The sequence below is a fragment of the Peromyscus maniculatus genome, chromosome 18, assembly GCF_049852395.1.
Source record: "Peromyscus maniculatus bairdii isolate BWxNUB_F1_BW_parent chromosome 18, HU_Pman_BW_mat_3.1, whole genome shotgun sequence".
In the NCBI taxonomy this organism is placed as follows: domain Eukaryota; kingdom Metazoa; phylum Chordata; class Mammalia; order Rodentia; family Cricetidae; genus Peromyscus; species Peromyscus maniculatus.
In genome coordinates, this window is record NC_134869.1 from 38,675,794 (window position 1) to 38,698,387 (window position 22,594).

Sequence of the window (22,594 nt, forward strand, 5' to 3'; positions counted from 1 at the left end):
ACTAACCCTTGTGCTTAAAAGACATTTATATAAATAGAATTTTCAAAAGATGAAATATTTATTTGAATACACAAAATACTTAATACTTAAGTCCAAGTATATAGAGTGCATTTGCAGAAATATAACTTATTTTCTATTTATTGACTTTCACTAGTAATGAATCAATTTTTAAACAGTAATACAGACTGTAAATATGAAGTCAATGATACTTCGGGGTTTTTTCATCTTTTTCATAAGTAGTAATAAGATTATATATTTCAAAGTTTTAAGATCTTCAGAAATATACTTTCCTGGTCATTATTTCCTATACAACTGTTTATATAGTATTTGTATTGTATTAGATACTAAGTAATTAAGAATTTAGAGATTATTTAATAATGTGCATAGGTATATATAAGTAGTATGTCACTTTACGTAAGACTATGAACATTCACAGATTCTGGTGTCTGTGGAGGGTCCTAAAGTAACTCTGCCATTAAAGAGAGAGATGCCTATATTTTATGAAAACAGAGAGATGTCTGCACATATTGCACATTTAATAATAGTTGCTAGTACTAGGGTTTTTGTTGTGGTTTTTGCTTTTAACCCTTTATTCTTTGTGTTCAACATTTTTCTGCTTTTGTCTGAATGAAGTATTACTGTAATCATAAACATACTCTCTTGTGATTTAGTAAACATGATTTAGTGAACTCTCTAAATTTTTGTGTAAACATAATTTTTGTAAACCTCATATTTTCTTCAAGGTCTTCATGGTATTCTGCAGAGTAAACTATATATCTTAGCCATTGTCTTCATATATCACTATCTCCATAGGTCTTTGTCCATCTCCACTGCTCTAAGTGTTCCATAATAAGATGGTGTAACAACATGGAAGGGCCCTCGCTTACCTTTGCTCAATTAACGGCTTAGTCTAATACTAATTAACTAATGGTTTTTAAATTTTTATTTATTATTGTTTATAGATGTAACCAACCATTTTATTAAATAAGAAACACAGAAATAATGCAAAAGAGAAAGCCGAGAGGTCAGAGCTCAGAGCCAAAATCTCACCCTTCTGCCTGCGGTGTCCCAGCTTCCCGAATGAGGGCCCTATTTCCTGTCTGTTAGTCTATTTAAAGAGACAGAACAAGCCACAGCTATCTCACCTCACCAGTTCCTCAGCTGGTCCTGTTTCCTCAGACTGGAAGCTTCTGTGTCCTCATCCCAATAGCTCTCAGCTGAACTGTGTTGCTCCAAAGCCTGAAAGCTTAACCAGCCAAATGCTTCTAGTTTCTGGTCCTCACGCCTTATATATCTTTTTGCTTTCTACCACCACTCCCTGGGATTAAAGGCTGGCTTTCTGGGATTAAAGGCGTGTGCCACCACCGCCACACTTTTGCTATGGCTCTAATAGCTCTGACTCCCGGACAACTTTATTTATTAACATACAATCAAAATCACATTTCAGTATAATTAGATTACCACCACAATTGTTATTTGTTTGTTTGTGTGTGAGATGAGGTGTTTGTGTGAATTCAAGTGGACATGGACCATGGCATTCACATTTGGAGGGCAGAGGACAATTTCACAATTCAGTTTTCTTTCTCCACTGTAAGTTCTGATGCTCAAACTCAGGTAACCAGGCTTCTGTGGCAATCTTTTGTGACCCAGAGAGTTTTAATGAGTCTGATCTTTATAGAAACTTCCTTGTAGAAACTCATCCTGGGGTATTCTCAGTGAGTAGCAGGGTTCTGTCTGCAGCGTGGCTTGCCGCCTCATAGCTTGCCAAAAAGAAAGGCAATTAGTGTTTGCCCTGTGCTCCTTTGTGGTAACAGCTAAGGGGAAGGTCAGAGTTGGTTGCTTTTTGTATTCTATGTCAATATAACAGTATCTTGAATTTGTCCTGTAAACTTCCTTTTGGACATTGCTTGTTCACACACACACACACACCACCACCACCACCACCACCACCAGCAGCAGCAGCAGCAGCAACAACAACAACAACAATCTCCTTAGTTGGTTGCAGAACTGAAATTTTATAATTATCAAGTGCTCTTCATGTAAGCTCATCCGTTTTGATGGATTAGAATGCCACAGAGAATGGAGTATTATTTTTCCCTTTTTTATTAATTTTTTTTTATTTCCTTTTACATACCAACCCTTGTTCCCCCTCCCTCCTCTTTTCCTGCTTCCCCCATACCTGCATCCCACCCCCATCCCCTCCTCATAGAGGATAAGCCTCCCTTGGGTAGTCAATACAGGCTGTCATGCCATGTTGGGGATGGGCCTAACCCCTCCACTCTGCATCAAGGCTGAGTAAGCCATCAAACCATAGGGAATGTGCTCTAAAAGGCCAGTTCACGTACCCAGGATAAGTCCTGGTCCCAGAGAATGGGGGAATTTTTTAACATATGTAAGAGAATTGAGATTTGATTGAGCACACAAACTATAAAAGCAGGCTGGGTGGTGGTGGCACATGCCTTTAATCCCAGCACTCAGGAGGCAAAGGCAGGCAGATCTCTGTGAGTTCGAGGCCAGCCTGGGCTACCGAGTGAGTTCCAGGAAAGACAAAAGCTACACAGATAAACCCTGTTTCGAGGGGAAAAAAAACTATAAAAGCAGTTTCAGATATCATGAATGAACAAAACCTATTACTAACTCAAGTCTTGTGTTCACATTTGCACAAACAAAAGCAATTAGATTCACACAAATAGGAAAAATGTAACAAACTATGTTAAATTAAAATAGAGACAGATCTCCATATCACAATCTGAAGCTTGTAAAAATAGATTATTAAATAAAATAAAACTGCCTAAATATGAAAAAGTGTAAAGCATTAAAGGATGGGGTCCATTTTACTATGCTGTATTCAAATTTAGAAAGTATCTCAATCAACATTCTTTCATTTGATGACCACTGAGGGAAATAACTCACTTTCACATTATAAATCAAATTATGAAAGTAACTTAATATTATTATAATTAAATCCATCACAATCTTTTGAAAAAATGATTGATATGCTGTAAAATATTTGTTTCTGTCTTGCAGCATAAACTTTTCATAGTGAATAATATTCTAACATACCTTTTAAATTAAAAAGAGCCTTGTATTTGTGAGGAATACTATTGCTAATGCTTGAAGATGTTTTCTATCAAAAGTTAGAATGTGGCCCAATGGTCATTGTGTATAGAGTCCATTAATGAAGAGATTACACAAATCTTGGGAGTGTTTAACTGAACCTGCAGTGAGATTGATAAAGCTTCTGTCTTGGAAATATCCCATGGCTATTATTGATTTAGAGTCTGGGGCACTAAATATAAATCAGATACAAACAGAAATATCATAAGAAAGAAATGTATGTACACATACAAATACATAATATATAATTTAAATTAATGCGGACATCTTACAGGCATGTGTTTTCTTGTGAAGATCCAGAGTAAAACATACCTGGCCAGGCTGAAGGCATCATCAATCAAGCCAGCACGGTTACTGACGGACAGTACCTATGAGGCCAGTTAGAAAAAAGAAAGGATGGGGGAGTGGTAATTCTGATCACTAAAGTGACAGGTGTTCACACTTCAAAACAGATTGCCAATACATAGATCAAGGATGTACCTCGTGGTTCCTGATTAATTGATCAATCAGTAATCTCCAGTTCCTTAGGTCATAGTTGACTCTAAAGTAGCCAGTTTGATTGATGTTTCCAAGGATCCAGCTTCCTTTGTCCAAGTATGCTATTCTGTGATGTTCTGAAAGCAGTATGTGAGAGTAAGTAGATTTTTAAAGTTTTAGAGATAAAATGCAATAAAGGAAGTCTTTCAAATACCAGAAACAGCATTACCAATAATTTAAAGAAAATGTCACCCTAAAATGTAATTGAAATCTAAACTTTAATTAATCCCTTCTATCTAAAATTGGTTAGAAAGCTTTTATTTGGTTACTCATTATTACAGCAATTAATGATTTTTTTTATAATTAGCACATTTGTTCTGGGCAGAACTCTATTCTATACACAATTTTCATTCTTGAAATAAATGGTGTCTATAATTCCCCCACTATATTCATGTGGCTTTTAATTAGATTGTATGTATATATACAACTAGAACAAAATAAACCTTTAGACATATATTTTATGTGTTTTATTCAGGATTAAAGTCATCAAAACAATGGTGCTTACTTATGTGAAAGTCATTGTTCTTTTTGGCTTTTATTTCTCATGTTTTCCTAGGAGTGCAAACAAACAGCAGGCTTTCCAAAACCACAGTAATGATAGAACAAGGGGGCCTCATTGTTCAAGACTCTAATAGCTCCACATAGAATTAGGAACAAAAAGAATGCATTCTTCCTAATGGAATTGGGAAAGAGTGAAACTTGTGTTCATCAAGTAAGTCAATTAGCAAAGGCCAAGAAAAATGTTATAACCTCTTACGTATTTAACTCTTTCAAATATGGCATGGAGTTACTTTCACTTGTGGAGAATTAGCTACCATATACTTCACTAAACAATTATCACTCACAATTGCAATAATTTCTCTGTTGAACTTGAGGCTCATTCTTCATGGAATGAGTAATGTTGAGTTAAAATTTGCACACACAGACACAATTTGACATCAGATAGAAAAACAACCAACAGAAAATAAAAACATACGAGAGTGTTTTAACTTCTAAGACTCAAAACCATAGACTTTTTAGTTAAGATCTTACAAATCAGAATCAATTATAATAAACAAAAACATGCTTGTAATTTTTTAAGAGAGGTAATGTATAAATACTCTCAAATAATGAGTACATAAGAAAATGTTTATGAGGTAGACTAATCCAATGTATATTACAGGATAGCAATTTTCAAAAATCAGCCATAAAGTGAAATGTAATGGAAATCAAATTTATGCTTTATACTGTTCTTACACTCTAAATCGGCTGTGGCCACAGGATCTTGGGAGAGCCCACTGATGTTTTGCTAAATGGACATGTTTTCAAATTTCTCTCTAAATACTTATATCCCTGAAGTTATGCTGCTCTCAGCTTTCATCAGAAAGTTTCTTTTCGTAGAGGATTTTAACAATCAAAAGTAACTTAATAAATAGTCTTTAAATAATCATTTCTGAATTGGAGAAAAAAATTAAATCTTAAGTGTTGAAGATCTTGTTTTCCCTAAGTAATCATGATTACCTCCAAACATACCAAACTTAAAAATTTATTTCTTTTACTGTTTGGTATTAAAATATAATTACATCATTTCCCCTATCCTTTTCCTTCCTTTAAACCCTCTTATACACATGCCTTTGCTCTCTTTAAAATGCATGGCCTCCTTTACATTAAATGTAAATGTGCATACCTATAGATTCCTAAATACACCAGCTCAGTCTGTATAATGTTACTTGAGTGTATGATTTCAGGGCTGATAATTTGTTATTAGAAATACAATTGGTGTGCTCTTCCCTAGGGAAGACTATTTCCCCTGCTCTCAGCATTTCATTTTGTAGTTGCTTATAATTCTTTGCTCCTTATATCCCTAGTCTCTTCAGGACTTTTATCATGAAGGGGTGCTGGACTTTTGTCAGAGGTCTTTTCTTTATCTAATGAGATGATTATGTGTTTTTTGGTCCTTCAGTCTATTTTTAATGGTGGATTACATATACCAATTTATGTATGTTGAACCATCCCTGAATGTCTAGGATGAAGCCTTCTTGATCATGGTGGATGATCTTTTTGATTTGTTCTTGGATTCAATTTGCAAGTATTTTATTGAGAATTTTTGCATGTTTATAGAGAAATTGGTGTGTAATTACCTTTGTTGAGTCTTTATATGGTTTAGGTATCAGGGTAACTGTGGCTTCATAAAATCAATTGGACAATGTTCCTTATGTTTCCATTTTGTGGAATAATTTGAGTATTATTAGCATTAAATCTTTTTTGAAAATATGGTAGAATTCTGCACTAAAACCCTTTGGTCATGGGCTTTTTTTTGTAGACTTTTATCAATGCTTCTATTTCATTAGGAGTTAGAGATCAGTTTATCTGATCTTGATTTAACTTTGGTAAGTGGTATGTATTGAGAAAATTATTCATTTATTTTAGACTTTCTAATTGGTGAACTATAGATTTTTAAAGTATGTTCTTATGATTTTCTAGATTTCCTCGGTGTCTTTTTTTTTTTTTTTTTTTTTTTTTGGTTTTTCGAGACAGGGTTTCTCCGCGTAGCTTTGCGCCTTTCCTGGAGCTCACTTGGTAGCCCAGGCTGGCCTCGAACTCACAGAGATCCGCCTGGCTCTGCCTCCCAAGTGCTGGGATTAAAGGCGTGCGCCACCACCGCCCGGCTTCCTCGGTGTCTTTTATGTCCTCCTTTTCAACTCTAATTTTGGTAATTTGGATATTCTCTCTATGCTTTTAATTTAGATAAGGTTTGTCAATATTAGCAATTTTTTTCAAAGAACCAACCCTTTGTTTCATTAATTTTTTTGTATTGTTTGTTTATTTCTATTTTACTGATTTCAGTCATGAGTTTCATTATCTCCTGCCATCTATTCCATTTGGACATGATTTCTTTTTTATCTTTTTGTTCTAGATCATTCAGGTGTGCTGTTAAGTTATTCAAATGAGATATTTATAATTTTTTATATAGACACAGTGTTGTGAATTGCCTCTTGAAGCCTCCTTCATTGTCTCCAAAAAGTTTGGGTATGCTATGGTTTCATATTCATTCAATTGTGGAACATCTTTAATTTCTTTCCTAATTTCTGACTTTACCCATTTTTTCATTCAATAGAGAGTTATCCAATTTCCATGAGTTTGTAAGCTTTGTTTTTTCTGTTGTTGATATTCAGCTTTAATCCGTGGTGGTCTGATAGGATGCAGGGGGTTATTTCAATTTCCTTGTATCTGTTGAGACTTGCTTTTTGTACAAGTATGTGGCCAATCTTGGAAAAAGTTCCATGAACTGCTGAAACGAAGGTATATTCCTTTGCTTGTGATGAAATGTTCTATACATATATGTTAAATCCATTTGGTTTATGATTTCAGTCAGTTTTAACATTTCTCTGTTTAGTTTTTATCTAGATGACCTGTCTATTAGTAAGTGTAGGGTGCTAAAGTCACCCACTATCATTAAGTGAATGCCAACATGTGAATAAAGCTGTAGTCTTGTTTCTTTTATGAAGTTTGGTGCCCTTGTGCTTCATGCATAGATGTTAAGAATTGAAATGTCAGCTTGGTGGACTTTTCCTTTGACATAACCATATTAAATATATGATATACAATGGATGTGAATAAAATGAACCCACAACATACCCAAACTTAAGCGAGACAATGAAAGCAGTTCTAAGAGGCAATTCATAGCACTACTTGCTGACATTGCTTTTTGGAACCTGTTCCCTATGGTGGGATGACTTGCTCAGCCTTGATGCAGGGGGGTGGGGAGCTTGGTCCTGCCTCAACTTGATATGCCATGCTTTGTTGGGTAATTTTATTTTTTAATTTTTTAAAAATTTTTTCAAAGAATTATTTATTTATTTATTATGTATGCAGTGTTATGTCTGCATATACACCTGCAGGTCAGAAGAGGGCACCAGATCTCATTATGGTTGGTTGTGAGCCACCATGTTGTTGCTGGGAATTGAACTCAGGAACTCTGGAAGAGCAGTCAGTGCTCTTAACCTCTGAGCCATCTCTCCAGCCCAAGGGTAATTTTATTTTTAAGGTTTATTTATTTTTAACTGTATATGTATGCATGTGTGGTGGTGGTGGTGGTGGTGTGTGCCTGCAAAGGTACATTCATATGATTACAGATACATGCAGACACTGGATCCCATGAAGGTGGAGTTACAGGATTATGTGAGCCACCCAATATGGCTTCTGAGAATCAAACTTGAGTCTTCTGTAAGAGCAGTATGTGCTTTTAACCTCCAAGACATTTTTCAGACCCCATTATTTAGATAATTTTCATTAGTGGTTTTTCTGGTTAAGCTGTAGAATGAAGCATAACATAAGAATATGTACAAATGACATACATTTTACAAACATCAAATGATAATGTAACTTTACAATATTAAATTCATTTTTCAAAGTTGTTTCTTATTTACAAATTGGATAATGAAATGCATAAATCCCATGTAATTCAATTTGTCCTGATTTGTATTTATTCTATTAAAAATCTTATAGGTAGATTATAGTCAAGTAAGTATGCACATTAAAACATGAAAATAATCTCTGTTATCTTCTCCATTGCCTGACTAAAATAAGAAAGATGGGCATCAATTGTTTTAGACCATTTTATTATTAAACTTATAGCTAAAACCTGAAGTTGGTACTATTTATGAATATTTGTATGGCTTTATTACAAATGTGATCTTTGGGAAACAATTCCCAGCAAGATTTTGTAATAGATTTTAAAATGTCGTTTCAGTACTAGTTAATTACATTTCCAAAATGTTCTGCAAATTAACTAATAGCAGGCAATGAATTTTAAGAAGATCTTTCTGATGGCCTAATGAGGTATAGTGTTTGATGAGTTCTGTAGCGAAAAGTATGGAAGTTACATTTCAGGTGCACATACTAATAATTGAAAATCTTATTTATGTCCAAACTGGCACAAGACTCAGGCTATATCAAGGCATACAGGAATTGGTATTTTATTATATATTTTACTTTATAGAAACTGTGGAAATGATAGTTAAGCATTTCTAGCCAATATGCTACTGGTAGAAATTATAATTAAAAGTAATATAAGTAGAAACATCAGTTAGAATAACATGTATGACTACACAGGGGAAACCAATCCAGAAATACAGCATATAACGATTTTTTTTCACTTGATGCTTGTAACAATCCGATGAAACAATGTCTGGTGAACCCCATAAATCCCCATATACAAGTTTCAAAAGAAACTGTTGAGTAACTAATAGAGCTGCAAAGCGACCTATGATAAAGGTATGTGACTGGGGTGTGGCTAAACAGTCGGCACATCGGGCAAGCAGGCATCAAAACTTGATCTCCACATTTGTAAAATGTGGATGAGAGATAATACTGATTTTCAAGGTTTGTGGATTGTAAGTAAATGGCTATACATAAGGCCATTTTTAATATGTGGGACAAAATTATCTTCAGTGTTGTATCTTTTCCTCTCTGATGTTTGGCATTAAATTTACCTCCTTTCTTTCACCATTCAGAAATAGCCAGTTAGCATACAAGTTATTATATGCATATATGTTTGGCCTGTTTCTATGTCCATAGTAAGAATTTAAAAAAAAACACCACTTTAACCTGTTTTTAAAAATATAAAAGCTGGTATAATGATCTGTACTTTATCTGTCAATTGATTATCTATCCAATGTATCTTTAAAATGAATTGTGAATAACGTGATTAATTTGATCAAATTGATAGATATTGCATACCAATGACTTACCTTAATATTGTAAAGTGAAATCTATAGCACTGATAATAAAATTACAAAACATTCACTGGCTAACATAATTAAATTATAATTTATTTTAACTTATGGTGATAGGAGTAAAACATTTTTAAAGTTTTTAATAATTTTCTTTGTTATTACTTGATTTGAGCTAAATGAGGCAAAATGACATGTAAAAGAAAGGGTACAAAATTCAGTCTTTCCCCTGAACTCTCTTTTATTTTATTTTTAGTCCTCAGAATGAAAGACTTCAAAACAAAGTGGAACACATTCAGAATGGGACTGATCAGGTAGCACAAGATATTGATCTTTCTTTATGACCCTGTCTTCCCTGTTTCTACATTTATAAGATTCCAAGATACACTTATTTAATATGGCATCTCCCGCAAGCCCCGACATCTTACCTTGACCACACGTACATCAAACAGAACTTGCTATGCATTAGTGGGAATGATATACATTGTCTTACATAGTTTGAAAAGACAGCACAGTCTATGCAAAAGTACCCTCCTAGAATTTTGTGTTTCACAAATGCACATCTGTGTATCATAATCATAGAGATCAACACAGGCAATATGTCAGGTCAATACTCAGCTTAAGCAAAAAGGTTAATTTTAATAAAAATGAATGAGCAAATATTTTTTTAAAAAATCCTTGGATATATCCATCAATAGGACAAGGATAACCATGGCATTATTTTTCATACTCATGTGATTAAGAGAATATTATAACAAGATTTGCTAGCGATGGACTTATGAAATGTGTTCAATAAGAATCAATCACTAAATCAAACCATACTTTAAATTAAAGCATTTTTTCTGATTTCTCCATTTCCATATCACCTTCCAAAGATACTTTGTTTTGAATCTGAATATTACTCTCTCATGTATATATAATGTCAACAATCACAACATTACAATGGCAACTCAGCATTCTTGCTCATCATTTTGTAACAAGGTATATCGATAAATAAACAGCTCTGTGAGTGGAAAAGACATTTATAAAGATATGTAAGTATTGACCTAGAACCATTATATAGATGCTAATTCTAAGGAAGGGAATTGAGAAAATATAAGTATTTTATTTCTAAGGAGAAACACCAAACTATGGTAAAGTAAGCATTAAAAGTAAAGTAATGCATTTATATATACACATATATAGGTATACATATATATGGAAAGGATATATATATATCCCTACAAGAAAAATACCTACAAGAAAATCAATGCTTGTATATTTATACCTGATCTTGCTCAAAATTAAAAGACATGTGACATTAAAATGCTTTCTACAAAATAGCAAAACAATATCAATTACTAGCCTGTGAGAAAGCAGTAAGAAAGTTAAAATATGAGCACACTTGACCATCTAGAATTAAGTGAAATGTTACATAAAAGATAATTATCTTTTTCTGCAAGTCAATTGAAAACAGAAATAGAAAGAACCTGCTTCACACTCTAGCATGAATGATATAGATTTGATTTGAGAAATAGCTTTCTTAGCCGGGCGTTGGTGGCGCACGCCTTTAATCCCAGCACTTGGGAGGCAGAGTCAGGCGGATCTCTGTGAGTTCGAGGCCAGCCTGGGCTACCAAGTGAGCTCCAGGAAAGGCGCAAAGCTACACAGAGAAACCCTGTCTCGAAAAACCAAAAAAAAAAAAAAAAAAAAAAAAAAAAAAAGAGAAATAGCTTTCTTTCTGACAGTGGATTGAAATAGCTCACTATATCTTATTTGAAGATATTAAGAAAGAAAATGGAATCTTATCTCTTTCAGCTCCCAAAGGGAAAGCCTGATTTAAAAAAAAAAAAAAAGGTTGCCACAGAGTAGGATTAAAAATGTGCCCTCTGTCCAGGAGAAGTATATTTGAGTCTGTGGTAGACTTATTCCCAGTTTTCTGAGAAACCACCACACTGACTTTCAAAATGGCTGTACAAGTTTGCACTCCCATCAGTAATGGAGGAGTGTTCTCCTTACTCTACATCCTCTCCAGCATAAGCTGTCATCAATGTTTTTGATCTTAGCCATTCTGACAGGTATAAATGGGATCTCGGAGTCGTTTTTATTTGCATTTCCTCAATGGCTAAGGATGTTGCACATTTCCTTAAGTGTTTCTAGGCCAATTGAGATTCTTCTGTTGAGAATCCTCTGTTTAGATTGGTACCTCATTTTAATTGGATTATTTGGTTTGTTGATATATAGTTTCTTGAATTCTTTATATATAAAAACTTCAACTACATTTACTTTTTTTGAAAATAATCCCTCTGATTATGATATGGGGTTGGTGAAGATCTTTTCCCATTCTATAGATTGCTGTTTTGTTCTATTGATGGTGTACTTAGCCTTACAGAAACATTTCAATTTCATGAGGTCACATTTATTAATTGTCGATCTTAGTGACTGTGCTATTGGTGTTCTGTTCAGGAAGTTGTTTCCTACGCTAATGCAATAGACATTATTTCCTCTTTCTCTTTTATCAGATTCAAGTATCTGAATTTATATTAAAGTCTTTGATCCACTTGAACTTAAGTTTTGTGCAGGATGATAGATAAAGATCTATTTGCCTTCCTCTACATGCAAAACATGCAGTTAGACCAGCACCATTTGTTGAAGATACTTTCCTTTTTCCATTGTATAATTTTGCCCTCCTTGTTAAAAATCAAGTGTCTAAAGGTGTTTGGATTTACATCTGGGTCTTCAATTCTATTCCTTTGATCCACCTGTCTGTTTTTATCCCAATAGCATACAGCTTTTATTACTAGAGCTCTGTAGTAGAGGCACTAAGATTAAATCAGGAATGGTGATAGCTCCAGAAGCTTTTTTATTGTATAGGATTGTTTCAGCTACCCTGGATTTTTTATTATTCCGTATGAAGTTGAGTGTTGTTTTTTCAAGTTCTGGAAAGAATTGTGTTGGAGTTTTAATGATGATTGCATTGGATCCATAGATTTCTTTTGATAAGATGACCATTTTTACTATGTTCATCCTATGGATCCATGAGCATGGGAGATCTTTCCATCTTCTGAAATCTTTTTCAATTTCTTTTTTCAAAGACTTGAAATTCTTGTCATACAGGTCTTTCACTTGCTTGGTTAGAGTTAAACCAAGATCTTTGATATCTTGGGTGTTGATTCTCTCATTTCTTTCTCAGCCCATTTATCCTTTGTATATAGAAGGGCTAATGATTTTTTTTAGTTAATCTTGTATCCTGTCACTTGACTAAAGATGTTTATCAGCTGTAGGAGTTCCCTATTAATTTTTGGGTCTGCTTATGTATACTATCATTTACCTGCAAATAATGATACTTTGTCTTCTTCCTTTCCAAATTCTATCCCCTTGGTTTCCTTTAGTTGTCTTATTGGTCTAGCTGGAATTTCAAGTACTATATTGAATAGGTATGGTGAGAGTGGGCAACCTTGTCTTGTTCCTGATTTTAGTGGAATTGCTTTGAGTTTTTCTTCCATTTAGTTTGATGTTGGCAATTGACTTTTTGTATATTGCTTTTATTACATTTAGGTATGTCCCTTGTATCCCTGATCTCTTCAAAATTTATATAATGAAGGAATGTTGGATTTTGTCAAAGGCTTATTCAGCATCTAAGGAGAAGATCATGTGTGTGTGTGTGTGTGTGTGTGTGTGTGTGTGTGTGTGTGTGTGTTTAGTTTGTTTATATAATGGATTACATTGACAGATTTTCATATGTTGAACCATCCCTACATCTCTGTGATTCAGCCTACTTGGTCATGGTAGATGATCTTTTTGATGTGTTCTTGGATTTGTTTTAGGATGCTCAAACATACAAAAAGGACACTTGCTCAAGTATGTTCATAGCAGCTGTATTTGTAATAGCCAGAACCTGGAAACAACCTAGATGTCCCTCAACCAAGGAATGGATAAGAAAGCGTGGCATTTATACAATAGAGAATTAGTCAGTTGTTAAAAAAAAGAAAGAAAGAAATTTGCAGGCCAATGGATGGAACTAGAAAAATCATCCTCAGTGAGGTAACACAGATAAAGACAATCATATGTACTCATTCATGAGTGGATATTATCTGTAAGATAAAGGATAAGTATGCTACAATCCACAGATTCAGAGAGACTAGGAAACAAGGAGAGTTCATTGGGGGACACTCAGATCTCCCTAGGAAGGGGAAATAGAAGAGATTTTGTGAGTGGACTGAGGATGGGTGGGAATGGGAATGAGAACAATCAGGTTGGGGGTAGAGGGGGAGAGTACTGAGGGGGACTGCTGGTCTGGGATAGTTCAAGATCTGGTGGAAGCCTGGCGCAGGGGAACCTCCCAGGAATCTACAGGGAGGACCCCAGGTTAAACTCCTAGCAATAGCAGATAAGTAGCCTGAACTGACCATCTCCTGTGACCAGATTGGTGCCTGGCCCCACCGTCATCAGAGAGGCATCATCCACCAATTGAGGGAGACAGACACAGAGACCCACAGACAAACATTAGGTGGAGTTTGGGAACCCTATGGAGAAGGAGGAGAAAAGTGTGTAGGAGCCAGAGGCGTCAAAGGCTCACACAATCAACTAACCTAGGCTCATAGGGGATCCTAGAGACTGAAGGGACAACCAGGGAGCCTGCATGGGACTGACCTAGGCAATATTCATATATATATATATATAACAGTTGTGTAGCTTAGTCCTCTTGTGAGACACCTAACAGTGGGAACAAGAGCAGTCACAGACTCTTTTACTGGCTTTTGGGACCCTACTCCTCACACTGGGTCACCTTGCCCAGCCTTAATACACTGGGAGGTGCTGAGTCTTACTGCAACTTGATATGCCATGCATTATTGATACTCATGGAAGACCTGCCCTTTCCTGGATGGAGACAGAAGAGGAGGTGGTTGTGTGGGGAGAGGGGCAGATGCACGGGGAGAGACTGGGAGAGGAGGATCCGGGGGAGGTTGTAGCTAGGATGTAAAATAAATAGATGACTAAAAATAAAAATAAATAAATAAATAATAAATGAAATGCCACATTTGAATGACTGGCAAAGTCCTAGGTGCACTGCAGTTTTCAACGAATGTTAGTTCTCAGTTTTCCGTACATATAAAAATGCTTATAGTAAAAGGGCAGAAGGAAGGGCTCTCTGATAGTCCTTTTATTTTGGGTAGAATTATGATAAACTTACAGAAGCAATTCTATTCTTTATTTTTTATACTTCCCCACAACCTTGAAAAGATCATTTTTTAAAATGTATAATTAAAATCAAGAAAGACAAAAGAAAAATGAGGCCTCTGTTTCAGTATCCTTCATACTGTATGACTAATTGTGATCATATTTCCATTATGTTTTGGATTATAAATTCATACAGTTCTAAGAAGATTAATACTATACTTAATTACTTTCTCTTGACTTTGAAAGAAACAAATAAACTTAATATTTACACATCAGTCCAAAATGAGGCTATTTAGAAACTATATTATGCCTAATTTTTCAGAAATGATTGTCGTTATTGTGTTTTCTCTTTATAATTTGTCTTTATTCACATTTTGAAGCAACTGGAAACAAAGGTTAAGATCTAAACAATTATCTGAATGCAAACAGTTCCCTGGGAGAGAATTTGTATTTTACCTGATTTGTTAGACACCCAAATAATTGCCTCTGAAGACACATGGCTTCTATTTCCTACCACAATGGTTAATGGAATCTGCCACAGGTAACTGGAAAAAATAGAAAGCATTAAGAGTAAAAAGAGCTATATTAAAACAAAAGCAAGCAAGCATTGCGTATGTTCATTCTGTGCAAATTTCATTACTTTTTTGAAAAAAAAAATCAATCCATCAATCCATCCATCCATCAATGAATCAACCAATGAGCAAATAAGTCCCAGGCCTAAAGAATGTTTGCAAAAAGCAGACATATCTTCCCAGGGCCACTAACAAGATACTTGGTATCTAACAATTTTAACTTCAATGCAAAAGAAATTCCATAAGACAATTTGTCTTGCAAAAATGGATTTGCATTTTAGAAATAAATACAAGTAAAATCTATAAACTTGAGCTGCACTATTTATTGATTAAAATAGCTCTCTTCTATTTTTTTTCTGAATTAGACTAATAGATAATTCAGTAGTTTCCTCCATTTGCATATTACCATTGTCCTTATTTATTGCCTAACCAGTCTGAGGGGCACTATCCACATATTTTACAGAGAAATTAATATGGCACACCAAAGTAACTCGGCAAATAATAAAGCAAGAACAAAAATAATCAGTTTTCACTATATTTCAGATCTATATAAAGAATAATGTGGGGCACACTTCATGCTCTGTTTTCTGAAAAGAATTTCTAAGTGGATGTGACAATGAAGCCACCAACAGGAGGGGTCACCGAGGAGTCGTGGCTATTAAAAAGAAGCATTTTATTTCATTTACCTCTTCATAGCGTAAAAATTGAGGTCCTAGACTCATAGATGAAGTGATATCAATGTAATATTAAATGAGTAGCCAGACATACGTGGAATGATTTCACAATAAATCCATCAACTGTACTTTGTCTCCTTGAATTATAGACAAACTATTTTAACCTCACATTGTAACTCTGGTAAAAGTGGTAGCCAACACTTACATTATAGGAAGAGAAATACCTAAAATATAATAAGAAATTTTGTGCATACTCTAACCACTTTGTGAGTGAAAAATGTATTGGAAAGTTTTAGGAGAGAATGCCTGAGGTAATAAACTGTGTAATGAGTATGTCTGGGCCTCTGTGACTGCCTGTTTTCATCAATAGTTTTCATTTTACAGTAAATCAACATTTAATTCTAATTATTAGAGAAAGGCAGAAAACGTATGCATGTTTGAGTCAGGAGGAGAGAATTCTTTATTAAAAAAAAATAGTATCAGTGTTAAAGAAGGATCAGTATAAAGTGCTATTGTCAACTCAGAAGAGAAGGAAAGCCTGGCTGGTTTGGTGCATATGATTCTGTGTAGATAAGAGCTGCAAAGAGCAATTCAGAAGATGAGGAGACATTATGCAACATTGCAAAATAGTGATTTAATTTATTTAACAATGCCACAAAAATGTCTAACTGTCTAAGTAACAAGATTCTAGTACAAATGTCACCCTATGTCACACATCAGCTGACTATGAAATTTTTAGTTATATAAGGATCTTTCTATGCTGTGATACAAAGACTCTGTGTGAAAAATATAACTATTAGATGCATTAAAATGTTTTGAGCATATTGTAGTTATATCCCAATATCCTCAGGAAAAAATTAAAACAAAGAATTAACTCAACTTAGAAAATATGCACAACTTACTAGAAATTTTGGCATAGATGAGCAAGTTCTATTACATCAATGGAATACATTGTGTAGTAGAGTTAGGAAGGTTCTCTGCAAAGACCAAATAGAATTGGTATTGAATCTTTGACAAGAATGTCACAGAGAATTAGATGATCAATAATATAAAATTAGAATATTACATTTAAAGTATAGATTTTATTATTATTTAAATAGAAAATCATTCCTGGGACTAATGTGATGCTTTGCATCAGCATCACATGTCTTTTATATGTTCTGTGGCAAGTGCTCTTCCACATATTTTTGTAATTCTAGTAGATATAAAGCTCTGTTATTGCACATGTATACACAGCCCAGACTATATGTTTTCATTTAAAAGACCAGGCTCACAGGTAGTGTAACAGTGTATGTCACAGACTGACAAGTATTGTTGCATGAAATTTCTCCTGTCAACCTTTATGTGTTCTTTATGTTTATTTTCTACATTAGTGAAACTATATCAGGATAGCAATTCTCAGAGACCTGACCTGATCTCTCTCTAACTTTGCCACAGCAAAGTGCTTTCTGGCAAGCCAAGTTTGATGCCTGATGATGTTGACCCTGGACCCAGACAGTGAGGGAGTAACAGGAAGCAGTCGGTGCTGCAGACACCAGAAAAAAGGACCACAGTGATATGTGTTGCGAGAGTCCAGAGAGTTGGATGAGTTAGATGCAAAGGATGTATGTGTGGAGTGGAGGACTTAAGGCCCTGCTTTACAGGTTTACTGTTCAAGAAGACCTGCATTCAAATACCCAGCACCCACATAAAGTTGTAGTCCACACTTATAATAATCTCCATGCTCCTATGGAGACACAGGAGGCAAAGCCAGGACCATGGAATCCATACCACTTAGCTAGGCATACACAATGATGAATAAGAGATCCTGTCTCAAACAAGATAAAAAGTGAGGACTGGTACCTGGGATAGTTCTTTAACCTCCTCATATGCAGAATGGCGCACACAAACATGCATAGGCGTACATACAGAGATTAAACATACAGAGGCTCAAAAGAGTGACCCTGCTTTCCTAAATCAAATGCCAAATGCGTTCATCAGAAAGCGCCAATGACTTTCTCAACTATGGCTCTGTGCATCCATGCCTGGACCAAGCTGACTTGGCAGTGGTTTCCAGTCTTCCAAGGTGTATGTGCCAGGTCTCATGGATACTCAGGGTTAATAAGGTCAGATACCTAGTTTTCCAAAGCAACAAGAGAAAGCACAAGTGACCCAACAGAAAACTCTAACCTTCTTTACTAATTTCACCCCTCCTCTGTCCCTCACTCTGCCCCTCCCCCCCACCCCCTACAGTCTACTCTTACTAGAGCTTCTTGTAAGAAATGAAACTGACTTATAAAAGTTGGATCTTTCTTTGGCTCCGCCTTTAGACTAAGGAACAGAATAGAAAGCATGGAATAAAATAAATAAGAATTTCAAAAGAAAGTTAAAATAATGAATCAAGATTTCAGGCAGTTGCAATGGCTGGGCAACAAGATTTTTGTCAGTCATAGGCTAGCCCATGATGCATAGTGAGCCTGAGACCAGGTGGGCTACAGAGTGAGATCCAGTTTTGAGAAAAAAAAAAAAAAAGGAAAATTTTACATGCGTTATATCTAGTCAATGATCTCAAACACTGTAATTGAAAGGAAAAGAACATATGTTGGTCCTACACGGCCCCACTGAAGCTTGGATTATTTTAGGGTCTACATTATGTTCCTTTAACTCAAACATTATTAAGTACAGAACTTTGGTTTAATGAGTTTTTCTGGATTGTTAGTTTCGGTTCTCATTTGTCTTGTAAAGCACATTTTGGTTCAATTCCACTTAATTCATAGCAGCACGTTTTAACTATTGGATTTAATTCAAGAACTATTCGTAGAGAAGAGAAGATGCAAATCTTATCTTTGAAAGTCACCATGCTAATTCAAAGTCTTGCCTTCTGAAAAAAAAATGCCGTTATGCTGAAAGTTAAAATCTTGAGGGAGGCCTAGAGAGGAGGCTCAGTGGTTAGTAGCACTGGCTGTTCTTCCAAAGAACCCAGGTTTGAATTCCAGTACAAACATGACATCTAACAACTGTCTATAACTCCAATTCCAGGGGATCCAATGAGCTTCTGGCCTACTTGGACACCAGGCACTCACATGGTGCACAGATAAATATGCAGGCAAAACACCACACACATTAAATAAATAAACAAAATAGTTTTTCAGATATTGAGGAAATAGGAACAAAAGAAGAATCACAATGAAATAGCAAATAAATAGATTAAAATTATATTCCACTTACATTTCAGAATTTTTTCAACAGTAAATTAAATATTTCTCAAAATTTTTAAATGTAAAACAATCCTTAACAATATAAAATATTAGAATGCAAAGTGAAATATTAAAACTCACAATCCCCTTCCACGAGAACAAGAGTGTGGTACCTGTTATTCTGAAGTTGGAGTGCTTTGGTTTTAGCACTGATGTCATAAATGAAATGTTGTTGGGTGATAATTATTCTATTTTCTACTGTCATGTTTCCCAGGATGGTGATAACAGGATATCCCATCTGCAGTGTCCACTGATCCATTACTTCTTGTATGTTCACATATTTTCCATTCCTTTTTAAAGCCTTTGCAATCAAAATTGTATAAATTAATCTATTAACACTTCTTGTAAGCATAATTAACATTAATCTGTTCTCATTTTTACCATTACAATTTACCTCAATATGAAGACATTTAAAATCAGTGAAGCTAACATGATGTCCTAGTAAAATTAATCATCTTGCCTTGAGCTTCGTATATTGTTTTGTTCCATATATATGTACAGCTGAGTTTTATTAACATTAAGATTTTTACATAGCAGAATATAAAATGTAAGTCATTATTACAAGTACTTCTACATTATTTTGCATTTCTGATAGGTCTACTACCATGTAGTAAAAATTTTCTAAAATTTTCAATATTTCTGTTTTGAACATGAATCTATAATACCACATTAAAATATCATTCAAAAATATTGTCATGCTTCATGCACAAAACCTGTGCAGGATCATACCAGCCAAAATCCCAATGTGGACAGCAGAGGGGTGATCCCTAAGTCCTACCTTTAGATGAGGAGTTATTGGCAACTGGTGACTAATGGGAGAAAAGTCAAAATCTTCAAGAATGTGGCCCTAGAGGGACTACCCATCCCTATCTGCATCATATAGATGACCCTATTCCAAGTCCCATACTGACAGAAGTAAGTGGACTCAATGAGATTTTTAAAAAGCACACATGAAATTGGGATGGAAACATGATGGGGGAGAAGCGGGGAGGTTTTGAGGGAAAAGATTAGAGGTAGATTTGCTGACCCAAATAGATCATAGACATTTATAAAATTATCAATTAATTAAAAACAATGTCACTTTTCAAAACAGACAAGATATGTTTAACCAAAATTTGTAAGTCAAAGAATTTTAAAGCCTATCTTCTTTATATTAGATAAAAATAAAGCACTAAAGCAATATGAAAAAAAGAATTATATGAAGTAAATATAAACTGTCCATGTCAATAAAAGTTAATGTCTTATAAATGAAATTCAGTTGCTCCAGAAGATACTTTGACACTTCAGCTTTCTCTACTTTACCTCTGATAATGTATTCCAGAGATCATTTCTGGCTGCATTGCCATACTTGTGGATAGTTAAATAATCCTATAAGAATATAAAATTGTAATTACCATTCAAAGGTTAAGCAATTACCAGTAAACACATTTATTTCTCAATTCAATTAACCATTTCTGTGTGTGGAATTGCATTAAGGCAAAGAGGAAGACATGCTAAAAGATTTAGAACAGCATTTAAAAATATTCCCAAGAGTTTTAACTAGAGCATATTTCCCAAGTCACCCAACTATACTAATTTCTTAACAAGGATTTTCACAGCTATAATCACGTCTTATGGATGCCCAAGGTCAAGGATATACTGTAACTGAGCTGGTCAACATCAGCTCATTAGGAGAAAATGACCTCTGCAATGAAATACACAGAACAAACTCTCTCATCACCCTGTTCAATTGTTCAAAACAAAACATAATTTTTCATGGAAAAATATTCTTTAGGTGATGTATGCTGATGCTGAGGGGGAACTGCCTGCTCTCCAATCTCTCTCCGGTTGCTCATGCAAAGGAAAGACTGACGATTGCAGAAGTGATACTTATTTCTGTAGTTTGAAGAACACATTACTATCAATAAAAAAAAGTCTTCCTAAAATTGTTTCACAACTTCAGGCTTAGGATTTCCCATTCCTCATTATGTTCCATTAGTGGTTAAACCTACACACTTTGATTCACACCTTACTCCCTTCTAAGAAGTGTGGTCTGTCTCATTATCGAGGTGACAGCTATCATGATAATTAGCATCAGATGTTTTTTTCTGATTTCAAAGAACAAAATTGAACAAAAAGGACTGATTTATTTTTTTAAAAAAAATGAAGAAAACTTTACAATCAAAATTCTATTTTCTTAACAACATGTAGGTAAGAAGACACAATTTCTAATATTTTTATCCAAGTTCTTGAACTGAAAAAAGTTGCTGACTTTTCAATACTTTATGTGGAATTGGGCACTTTGAGGATAATTAACATCAGAGAAGGATATTTCAATACAAATTATAGAAACTGTGACAGATTCAGCTCTTATTGGCAATTCACAGTAGAACGGATGATATTTCCCACTTAATCATATGCCCAGAGTGGTGATACCCAACCTCAACTTAGCAAGCACATGTTCAACTTCATCATTAGGTGTTATGAATAACTTTATTAAATATGGAACACACACCTCATCATAACCAATATGATTCCCAAGTCAGACTGAACCAGGAAGTTTGTTCCACATAAACCCTTGGAGTAGGTTTATTTGCTTTTTCGGGGGTGGAGGAGGTACAGGGAGATGGGTTTCAAATACATTAGTTCAGCTTTCAATTTCATTCTTTTATTTGTTTCATTCAGAATTTAGATGAATGTACTTGGGAAGAATGCCATATTAACTACATCACTAGATGAAGAGATAAAGGCAGGTCAATGGCTGCTGACAGAGGGAGAATCAATTGTATCCAGACACAAGCCCCAGTGATAAGTTATCCAATTCCAGATGGTCAACATTAAATCCATGTATATATGAGCAACATTAAAGGACTCTCAAGGATATATAGATCATGATGCATAATAACAATTACTATTATTATACAGGAGTAAGTCATGAACCCAAGAGGGAGTAGGGAGGAGCTTGAGAGCAATAGTGGAAATGATGTAAATACAATGTACTCATGTATGAAATTCTCAAAAAAAAATTAAAAAAGAAACTCATATGATTTTGCAAGCTATAACTGAACATAATAAATTAAAATCATTCTGAATTTGGTTCTGCTTGTAGATCATGCTTCTAAACTCTAACAAGGAGAAACAAAGAACACTATGTGCTGTGGGATATTCTGTATGCTGTGAATGTGTTGCTCTGATAGGTTGATAAATAAAAAGCAGATTGGTCAGTAGCCAGGCAGGAAGTATAGGCAGGATAAACAGACAAAAAGAATTCTGGGAAGAGAAAGGCTGAGTCAGGAGATGCCAGCCCACCATCCAGGGAGCAGCATGTAATGGCACACGTGGCAACATATAGATTAACAGAAATGGGCTGATTTTAAATATAAGAACTAGTCGATGGCAGGCCTGAGCTAATGGCCAAGCAGTTTTAAATAACATTAAACCTCTGAATGATTATTCTGTAAGTGGGCCATGGGACTGCGGGGACAGGGGGCAGGGGTATTGGGACAGAGAAACCTTCCAGCTGCTACTATGAGGTCCATTAAATTAATTTTTCATCTCATAGGCCACCAAAAGCACTATGACGTATGCTGTAAGTTGATCTTGTT

The 22,594-nt window shown here is 34.9% G+C and overlaps 1 protein-coding gene across 1 annotated transcript in view; it reads right to left on the reverse strand.

Moving 5' to 3' along the window:
- Positions 1-22,594, reverse strand: part of Trhde (thyrotropin releasing hormone degrading enzyme) — a 407,391-nt gene that overhangs the window by 96,723 nt on the left and 288,074 nt on the right. The window contains exons 8-12 of the mRNA XM_006988963.4: positions 20,313-20,378; positions 19,124-19,311; positions 14,985-15,073; positions 3,598-3,731; positions 3,430-3,485 (exon numbers count right to left, since the gene is read on the reverse strand). Coding sequence (XP_006989025.1) covers positions 3,430-3,485; positions 3,598-3,731; positions 14,985-15,073; positions 19,124-19,311; positions 20,313-20,378 — 533 coding nt within the window. The remainder of the gene's footprint in view (positions 1-3,429; positions 3,486-3,597; positions 3,732-14,984; positions 15,074-19,123; positions 19,312-20,312; positions 20,379-22,594) is intronic.